Consider the following 11,064-nt stretch of genomic DNA (forward strand, 5'->3'; position numbering starts at 1 on the left):
TTTAAAAATGTTTTATTATCATTAAATGTTAATGAGTAAATCCCAATAGCAGAACAATAAATATTTAGAGATTTCCAATAATTTTGGCCATTGTAGCGGCTAATGTAGTGCGCTACATTTTACTGTAGCGGTAGCGGTAGCGCCCGTTACAATCTAGTGGGTGTAGCGGTAGCGGTAGCGCCCGCTACATTTAGAGCATGTAGCGGTAGCGGTAGCGCCCGCTACATTTAGAGCATGTAGCGGTAGCGGTAGCGCCCGCTACATTTAGAGCATGTAGCGGTAGCGGTAGCGGCGTTACATTTCCAAGTAGCGCTGCCCAGCTCTGCTTATCATTTACTTATCACTTTCCTATAATTTGTCTATCACTTACCTATCATTCATTAATCATTTTTTATATTCATTCATCATTCATTCATAATTTGTTTATCAAGTGTTTATTGTTTATTTGTAATTCATTTATCACTTATTTATCATTAATTTTTTCATTTGTCATTTTTTCATTTTAATTTATTTATTCATTAAACTGGAATATATTCTGTTCAATGCTGCCTTTTGGTTAATTTATAGTTTTAACCCATTCATATCAATCAGTCACACCCATTTTCCCCCACCCACCTGCAGGCTGCAGTCAAAGTCTCAACCAAAATGTTTTATTATAGTTAGAATAGATAGGTAGCCTACAACTAGAGCTTTCTAATTGTGCTTACATCTTTGAAATTGGCTCATTTGGAATCTAGAAATGATGGCTTTTCCAAAAAGAGTGCCAAAAATTGGTCCTTTATGATACATAATTTACGAAAGGAAAAAATTCAAATCTTTTTCACTTGTATTTGTATTTCACTCATATCTACATGTTTTTTTAAGTTTCTTTTCAGCTGTATAATTTCCCTTTAGGACAGAGGGAAAAAAAAATTTTTGTGCACATACCTACATTAGGCATTAAGGCATTAGATGAAGCATGGAAAATGTCTACCTTTAGGGCCTCAACTAGAGGTTTCTCACCATTTCTGAAACTGAAATTTTTGCCAGATGAATTACCTCCTATCTAATTGTTAACAAAAGTGGACAATCAGGCTGCAAGATTCTAATTTGCAATTGTATTAAAAATTCCCAAGATTTTAGAAACATGTAGGAAATTCCAATCCTGTTCTAGATTACGTGTACTGCATGAACCTTACGTGACTTACGTCAGGCAACAAAGAGAATATCCCAACATTGTTAATTGTGCGCGTCACTTGTGTCTCATGAATAAGCAAGAGGGATCTACAGAGGGAAATACTATTTACTCTCAACATGATGGTTTCAAATTAAATAGAAAAAAAAACATTTATTGCACCTATTCTTTATATCACCTTTCAAATTGAGGATAAACTCATCAGCAATTGGAGAAACTTCTCAAAGAAAAGTCAATGCACAGCATGACACTTGACTCAGTTGACTGACTAGAAGTCTAGAATAGGTAGTAGTTAGTACTTTAGATTAAGTGCATCCAAAAAAAAAGGGTGTTTTTTTCAATTATGTTTTTTGGGATGTAGATTAAGAATCTGAAATCTGTTTTTGGCAGTCGGCATCGGAAATTTTTAATGGAACCTGTTCCTAACTGGACCTAACCTCAGTAACCTGCGAGGTTTTTGTTGATTGGCTAGGTTTTCCGGCCGTGACTCCAAACATAGAAAAAACCTATTGGCTAGGTTTTTCTGGCCGCCTGACTGACTCCAAACATAGAAAAAACCTAGTTGATCAACGAAAACCTTGCAGGTTAGGTCCAGTTGCAGTTAGGAACAGGTTCCATTAAAAATTTCCGATGCCGACCGCCAAAAACAGATTCAAGATTCTTAATCTACACCCCAAAAAACATATAATTAAAAAAAACATCTTTTTTTGGATGCACTTAATCTAAAGTAATACCCTAGAAAATATCCTACCTCCTTGAAGTTGAAAATTAAGCATTCAAGGATACCAGCATTATCATAGCTACACAAGATGATAGGTACCCTAAGAAATTGGTGTAAATCTTGAAAAATTAGGATATTAAAAATGAACCAATTCTAAAAAATCTCTGGTTTGTCACTATGGAACACACTAGTGACTACCTAGGTAGATTGCATCATTGCAACAAATCCAACAATTGCCACATGCCAGGCAGGCAATAACCTAGTCGCAATACTGGCAGGCCAAGAATGACACACCAAGATTTTTAAAATCAGTCCATTTCTAATTTCCTCATTTACACAATTGACTCAAGATTTAAACCAATTTCTTATGTATGATAATGCTGGCAGGTGGCACTGGCAGCTGCCAGCTGGTATATATTATATGTTTACTGAATACTGGTCTACTCTACTTAAAGGACTCAGAAATAAACTTGAAAAGTTGAGGGAGAGTCTAAACTCTAAAACTCTGCTTTGCCACTAGCCACTAGGCAGTGCCAGGGGCCCAGGAGCAGCCAACCGGCCAAGCAGCCTAGGACCTACTAGGTTGGAGCACTAGGAGCAGGCAGTACCTGTACCTACTGACTCCTAGTCTCCTGGTACCACGTCCACCATCCAGGATTCTACTTCGAGGCTTGAGCAATAAAAGTACAATAATTGGGACCCATGAGTGATTTCTCAAGGGAGGTTTCCACCAGTCGGGGTGCCTTAGCAGGCTTAGCTTAGACTGTTACCCTGCAAGCTGATATTTATTAAAGCACAAGGCACAGTGGGACGAATTAGTAGGCTAATCCTGATCAAGTGTTCGACAGCTCTAAAAGACGGAGGCCAGGCTTCTTCTTCTTTCGATGTTTATTGGAGCTCTGGAAGCTCATCCATGTTGCCCCATGGCAGAGGGGTAGTAGGGTGAGGCAGAATGGCTGATGAGAATCCCAGTGTTTGCCAAGGTCCAGCCCCCCCCCAGCAAAGTACACAAGTACACAGATTTTAAATGAGTTTAAGAAACATAACCTATCATTGACAGAATAGTTTCAGTACAATTTGACCATCTTACAATTTTTTCATTTATTGCAGACACAAGTAGCATATATGCACCCTGAGTTGCAGCTACTGACATACAGTGGGGGGAAATAAATATTCGTACACTTGAAAAATCATATTTTAATGTAAGTACACAAACTTAACAGGAAAAGTGATGGCTCATCATTTGCCTATCACTCACCTATCATTTGCCTATCACTCACCTATAATTTATCTATTATTTGCCTATCACTCAGCCATCATTTACCAATCATTTGCCTATCACTCACCTATAATTTACCTATCATTTGCTTAACATTTTCCTATTACTAACCTATCATTTTCATATTATTTACCTATCATTTACCTATCACTTTCCTATAATTTGTCTATCACTTACCTATCATATGAATGCATTCAGGAACCCTCCTGTATAATTTATCATTTTTTATATTCATTCATCATTCATTCATATTTCATATTTCAAATAGTTATCATTCACTTGTAATTCATTTATCATTCATTTATTAGAGTAAAATTTATTCTGTTGAATCTGCTCTATTATGCCATTTGGTTAATTTATAGTTTTATACCATTCATATCTATCAGTCACACATGTTTTTCCCAACCACCTGCAGGCTACAGTCAAAGTCTCAACCAAAATGTTTTATTTAAGGTAGTTATCTAGAATAGATAGCCTACAACAAGAGCTTTCTAATTGTGCTTAAATCTTTGAAATTGGCTCATTGGGAATCTAGAAATGATGGTTTTTCCAAAAAGAGTGCCAAAAACTGGTCCATTTTTGAGATGTAATTTACTAAAGGAAATAATTAAAAGCTTTTTCACTTGCATTTGTATGATTTGTATTCCTCTTATATACCTAATACCTATATCTAGCTAGCGCTAGGTAGTAGGGTAAACGCGGTATATTCCGACATCGTAGGTAATTCCGTCACCTCTCCAGCTTTTCCTTTATATTAAGCTTTGTTTTAGTTCCATGCGTTTCCTTAAAATGGGGTAACTTAGACCGGCGGGGTAACTTAGACCACTTTTCGTTTTTTTAACAAAAACCCCCATAACTCAAAAACCATTTGACATGGAAAAAATTTTTCAATGGGCATTAAATGCCTAATACTGGGGCTACATAACACAATAGAAAGATTTAAAAAGTTTGCATATCTAATAGATTAAAAAATTAAAAATGTGACCCACAAAAAAAAACTATTATTTAAAGCCTGTCAGAGTACCCCCTCCAATTTTTTTATTTTTTGGTTAAATAATTCCAGGTTTTGATGCATTGTAGTAGAACTCTTCTAATGGTGAGTGAAGCTAGAGTATAGACCTGTATTTTGCATGTTTCAATTCAAGTTTAATTTAGCTAGTAAAAAAATGGCATCACTTATAAAAAAAAAGTGGTCTAAGTTACCCCATTTTACGGTTGTTGATGGTTGAAATGGTGACGTCATGCATTTGCGAGTCAAAAATCAAAATACTGCCAAAACACTAGGTCTTGGCCATCTAGTGGGAAAATATTGAGATCCAAAGAGAGACAGTGCATGCCACGTGGTGAGATCATCAAAAAATGTGTCAAATTTGACAGTTGACATGGCTCTACCAAATAGTGAATAACTGTTTTTATAGGAAGAATATTATGGTTTGAGACTTTTAAATACGTCTGTGAATATATTAGGAATCCTTTAAGTATACTTGTATTTGCTGATTTCAAGTCGTAAATAAATTAATAGATGATTAAGTTGAGATGTTGGATTTAGACACATGAAAACTAATTCTGACACAACTTGAATTGGACACACACAGATCGTTCAAAGCTTTGTACAAAAATTGAAATTTGCTTAATTAAAAGCCTAATAGCTGTTAATTAAAACGTAATTAAGTAGTGTTCAATATTCGTTAGTGTTCTAATTCAAAGCCGTGTTGTATCCCAATACAGCTCACACAGCAAACGGAATTCGAACACATGGATGTCGGCAATACGTATCAGTTAAATTTGAAGCACTGACACAATACGACTCACCACGTGTCGGATGTTGCCACACAAAGTGACGGAATATAGGGATTTGTTAGGTTTCCATTCTAAAGGCTTTTTAATAAATATGGCAACATTTTGTGACGTTTCATCGTTGCTGACGCGTAGGTAGTGAAGTGTTTTGAGAGTCATGTGAAGGCAACAGAACTTACGTAACGCATACGGTTTTTTTATAGTTTATCATTTCTCGATGCGTCCTTAAAGTGTTGGAATATACCGCGTTTACCCTATATGGTATTTTTCTACAGTTTTTTTTCAGCTGTATAATTTTCATTTAGATCAGACTCAGAGAGAAAAAAAAATTTGTGCACATACCTACATTAGGCATAAGGCATTAGATCAAGCATGCCGCATGGAAAACATCTACCTTTAGGCGCATAGTGGCAAAGCAGAAAGTTTTTTAGACTTTTCCTCAAGTTCATTTTTGAGTCCTATAAGTAGGCTAGACCAGTAAAGTATCTTGGATACCAGAGTTATCATACATAAGAAATCTGTTAAAATCTGGGGTAAATGAGGAAATTAAAAATGAACCGATTCTAAAAAAATCTCTGGTTTGGCCACTATGCAGTTTAGGGCCGCGATTAGAGGTTTCCAGCCATTTCCGAAACGGCAAAAGTTTTGCCAGATGAATTACCTCCTATCTAATTGTTAACAAAAGTGCACAAATTCAGGCTGCAAGATTCCAATTGTATTACAAATTTGAAAGATTTCAGAAACAAGTAGGAAAATTCCAATCCTGAACTGTCGAGGGCCAGGCTAGACAGCTGTACTTACTTCCTCCCAATAGCATTAGCGGATGAACACTGAAAACCGGAGAACTACAACTTCTGCAAGTCTACTATGTATACAAAGTTGATTCGACGATGCAGCTATTCATCAGTTCATTCTATTATAGAAACTTCTATTCTTCTATCCGATACTTCTTTTCTATACTCTGTAAGTCTGTGCTAGAAATAAATAAGCGATGAGTTATTTCTGAGAACTGGTACGGAGGGAAGAGTAATGAAGGGGCTTGATGAATCTGGTAGGCCTAGATGACTTCATTCAATGACAATCTCAAATCAACAAAACTGCAGCACGCAAAAACTAGACAGAAAAACGGGTGACTTGATCAAACCAGGTTCAATTTGACCAGGGATCTAATACATGTCTCCCTATATTGCCAGAATTCCCTCGGGAAGAATGGACCTCAAATGTGCTACATCAACATGAAGAAGAATGAGATTAAATCCAATGCAGTTGCCCGGTTCTCAACTCTATCTGCCGACTCCTCATAAATCCTAGGGACGCCCATGGTCGGGCACGCCCAAGTGAGCAGGGTTAGTCAAGGTGCCATGCTTGCGCTATGGGCGCCGAAGGTACTTGATGTTCATGAATAAGGAAGAGCTAATTCATTGCATAATGAATTTCCCATTGGCCTCCAGTCCCGTCGAGAGGAAAAGGAGCTAGGTAGTGGGTCAGGTTGCTGGACGATGCCATATTAAGGTACCGTAGAAACAGTAGATTGTGGGACACTTTGCAGTGTTGGCGATACGAGTCCTGACGAAGCAACCCAGCTGATCAAATGCAGTCCTGGAATGGGAATTGTCCTCAAAGTCCGACGTTCAAACGGGTGGTAGTGGAATGAATTATACTCGTATAATGACACGACAGAATGGATGTGGATACTGGTAAGTAGATTGTCAGACCTTAAGTATTGCATTGGACCATAAATGAATAATAAACTCAGTACGATTGTAGACCACAAACAACGCGTTCGAAGATAATCTATGCGGACTTTTGGGTAGATATAAGTTGACGTGTGAGATCGGTGCGCCCGATACTGGCAAAGGATGGAGGTGGCGTTTCTAGGTGAATAATCCGAAAGTAAACTCGTCAGGGTTTCGGTAAGAGACCACGTGCACACCGACCTTACCTAACTTGATTGCCTTCTGAGCCGCTCTTTCTCGCCGGTTTGAGTATCAGTCACAGCAAATATCGTAATATTTTCCTACGTAGATCGCTGTGAAGTTAGGTCGACACCTCATCTCTGACGAGAACGTTCATGAGCGATGGCGCTTAGAATCATTCTATACTAAGCGGCTTGTGGCGAGTATGACATCTAAGTCACTATTATGCAAAGCATTCGGCTTGTCAGGAATACCCGACTCATTTCCTGCTGGCGTTGTTTCATCAAGTATGCGTCAAGTTTCTCAAAGTCCATCGCTACGCCTAGCATCCAACAGTCAATCAAGCGATTACTCGAAATTACCCGTGTAACCATGAATTAACCAAGAATTTAGCGTTCGCGACGCAATTGGTTAGTGACATGTGGAGGCATCTTGTAGTAAGGAAAAATATCAAGTTGTCATGATGCGAGATAGTTTCAACAAGCAAATCGCTGAGCCTAAAGGTGACAGATTAACCCTACATCCAAATTTTGAAAGAAACCCACAGTGACGTCAAGCAACTAAAAAGTACTCGCCGTTAATGATAAGCGCCTTGCGACATCTCAGGAAAATGAACCAACATACGACCTCACGTTTGTATTTTCAATCAAAAATGATATAATCTGCATAGAAATGAATTCATGTTTTAAATAACGAAATCCTTACTTCTATTGGAATTATTGTAGAAAGTTTCCGCTACCTAACCATGTACATATAAATCTAGCTAAGTACGATTTAGAAGCACTTCCTGTGGACAATTGAGGGGCCAGACTCGTCATATTCTTGTTTGCTGATCCACATCTGCTGGAAGGTAGAGAGGGAGGCAAGGATGGAGCCACCGATCCATACGGAGTATTTGCGTTCAGGGGGAGCAATGATCTTGATTTACGGTTAGCCTTGGGGTTAAGAGGAGCCTCAGTCAAGAGGACTGGGTGTTCCTCGGGGGCAACACGGAGCTCATTGTAGAAAGTGTGATGCCAGATCTTCTCCATATCATCCCAGTTGGTGACGATACCGTGCTCGATGGGGTACTTGAGGGTGAGGATACCTCGCTTGCTCTGAGCCTCGTCGCCCACGTACGAGTCTTTCTGGCCCATACCCACCATCACACCCTGCAATTTCGAAGTTGTCATTAGTATAATCCATACAAAAAGTATATGTGATCTATGTGTAGGCGACAAATTTCACGCTTGACATTGGAGGCTGAAGAACACATTAGCTTCACTTCTTTTGTAAGGAATTGTCTCGTTGCTTAGAAGGAAGGAGCGAAAATATATCCAAGTATTATTCAACAGGTAATAGCTTACGACAGTTATGCTAGCCGCGGATCGATCAAGTCAAGTTTTCGCACGTTTTAGAGTGCATGTACATACCTGATGACGGGGACGACCGACGATGGAGGGGAAGACAGCTCGAGGAGCGTCGTCACCGGCGAAGCCAGCCTTGCACATGCCGGAGCCATTGTCGACGACGAGGGCAGCAACTTCTTCGTCACACATTTTGAGTGGTGGTTTTTACTGCAATAAAAATAGTCTGGTTAAGTAACGAAGCCACCCTGAGACGTCCTGCAACGTAATGTAGGTTCATCAAATCGGGGAGTAACGAAAGAGACGGGACATTATGTAAAACTTTTAATCAAAACCATTTCAGTCCAGAAAAAAAGTCTAATAACTAATCGTACCAAGTAGCTGAACTATCCCCCATCAACAGTCTAATTTTGTACTAGAAAATATAAACTTCAACCGAGTGAAAGATACTAGCGAGATGAGTTTTACACAAGCTACGGATATTATACCACTCAAGAGTCGGCACAATGCATTCAGAATTTTTTCATCACTATATAGCGCAAGTGATGACTTAATCAGTATCCACTAACTGTAGTTCAAAATGAACTGTCCGGACTTTCAGTCCACGTGACCTGACAGATGTTCAAGGTCAATGCCTCCCATAAGTTGAGACGGCAATTTTATTACAGATAACGAACAGCAGGATCAACGACCTATCTTGATCTTATAAAAAAATTAACAATAACTTTGAAACGCTTGTTATATAATTGAACGCTGTTAATCTTAATTTTGACCAGACACTAGAAACTACATCAAGCAAGCAGTGAAATAATAGTTGAACACAGGTCATATGAACGATTTTCCATAATCTAGGTATAACCAATTTAAAATTGCAAAGCCTACTGGGCTCTGGCATTCTAGTGTTGGATATAATTCGACCGGCTTCAATATCAACTATAGTTGAAAGCGAAAACGTTTAATTACGAATAGGATGACGCATTTGACGCGAGTCTACGATTGAACACGAAATAGTAGTTCGCGTCTTCGCCGCCTGCAAGTCTGACTGTCTGAGCTATTAATGATCTTTCTTACGCTTTCTATTCAATCAATATTTATACGGATTAATGATCTTTCTTACGCTTTCTATTCAATCAATATTTATACGGCTAGTTTGTTGCACGACTCCACAGTTGATCATGAGAAAGAAAATTAATATAAGGAACTCTAAGCAGAGACAACTGCTAGGCTAACTCATCACTGACACAGAAGATCCTAAGCATTTTTCATGGTAAGCTAACACATTTGCAACGTACTTTTATGCACAGGCACAAGACGATCTCCAGCAATGACTTGCTACTATGGAAGGTAACCCTCAACTGACTATCACTAGCATTGAGCATCTAATAAATAGTGAAGAACTTGGTGACGTCATGCCGGGGAAGGCGTTGAGTGGGGGAGTCAGCGACCAGCGCGAGGGCGAGGGGGGGACAACCCCTCCCGCAGACACGCCCACCAACCGTCACCTTGGACGGTTAGGACTCGAGATACCGAACAAACGTACTGGCTTCACTATTCGAAAAGCTGTGCCGTCGTAAAGGCATATAGGATATTATCTGATTGTACAAATTGTTTTAGGCCTATGCACGTTATGCGGTACACATCCTGCATTCAAACCAATTCATTTAGGGTAAATAAGATGGTTTCTTAGCTGCATTGCGATCACGCAATTTGGATTCTGTAACAATCTAGGTATAGGTATGCCTACCTATGGCATGGTGAAATCTCCCCATTAGGTACTACAGACTACAGTTAAGTCGACGAGAAAACGCTCTTAAGTTCATCGGATGTTTATTAGCCTAAACTCTAAAGCCACGCAGAACGTTTAAATACTTACTCGTATAAAACCATTTAAAGGGAAGGCTTACAACCTATAGGCACATCGGCGCTTCGCCCCTAGAATCAGTATAGAAATGTTCCTGAATAGCATACCTAGCTATCTCAAATGTGATGAATCTATTCTCATGCCATGGGATATATACACGACTATACTTAGTTACAGTGAACAAATAAGTTATAAGAACGTACAAAAATATTATGCTTTTACAAAAATTATCGCTAATCCTTACTTTGTAAAGAGGAGACGGTAGAATTTTCGACTTGGCGGCGAACTCAGGAGCGTACGAGCGAACCTCACACCACGACGTCTGGACGTAAAGTGAAGGAAGGTGAATGGTCCAATGGACTTTGACGTGCCGTGGGGGAAGAACTCTTTCACTTCCAGTCTTTATTATTAATTTTGAAATAAAACGGAAAATAAATATAATGCTGATTCACATTCTCATTTTCAGTCACCTATTCAAATTATTATCAGTTTTATATGGAATATATAGAGAGATTGGGCGATGAATTTTCCAGAATGTGTTTTCCCCCTTATGCCGCAATGGACTAACCCTCTTGGAGCTGCCTCAGTGTATGACCATATTTGGTAATGCCGTGTTTCTCGCGCGCTCATTGGCTGACTGCTAACGCTGGTGACCATATTGCAAACGTTGGGCAAATTCCAAGTAAAATGATTTATATGAGCTATGAGATAATACTTTCTTTATTTTAAATATCAACGACGAGTATTCTAATGAAAACCTTATATTTTTTAGTACCATATGCATAAGTACTGCGAAAATCCCTTAGAATTATTCCATACAGTAGATTTTCATCCACTTTGCTTATACTAAATTGAACAATAAATTGAACGATTTCTTCATAATCCTAAACAGTTTTAGTTCAAAGAAATACATATATTCCGCACTGTTTCTCTATTTTATAACTGATGCTGCAGAGAAAACATTAAGGTT

The 11,064-nt window shown here is 38.8% G+C and overlaps 1 protein-coding gene across 1 annotated transcript; it reads right to left on the reverse strand.

Annotated features, from left to right (window-relative positions):
• Positions 1 to 7,538: 7,538 nt before the first annotated feature.
• Positions 7,539 to 10,439, reverse strand: LOC108665128 (actin-2-like). Its single transcript, XM_047883764.1, is given in 4 exon segments — positions 7,539 to 7,810; positions 7,813 to 8,038; positions 8,300 to 8,443; positions 10,339 to 10,439. Coding segments are annotated over 3 exon segments (501 nt in total). The 5' UTR covers positions 8,426 to 8,443; positions 10,339 to 10,439; the 3' UTR covers positions 7,539 to 7,661.
• Between the last annotated feature and the right edge of the window lie 625 nt (positions 10,440 to 11,064).

The sequence above is a fragment of the Hyalella azteca genome, unplaced genomic scaffold (assembly GCF_000764305.2).
Source record: "Hyalella azteca isolate HAZT.00-mixed unplaced genomic scaffold, Hazt_2.0.2 contig13638, whole genome shotgun sequence".
NCBI lineage: Eukaryota > Metazoa > Arthropoda > Malacostraca > Amphipoda > Hyalellidae > Hyalella > Hyalella azteca.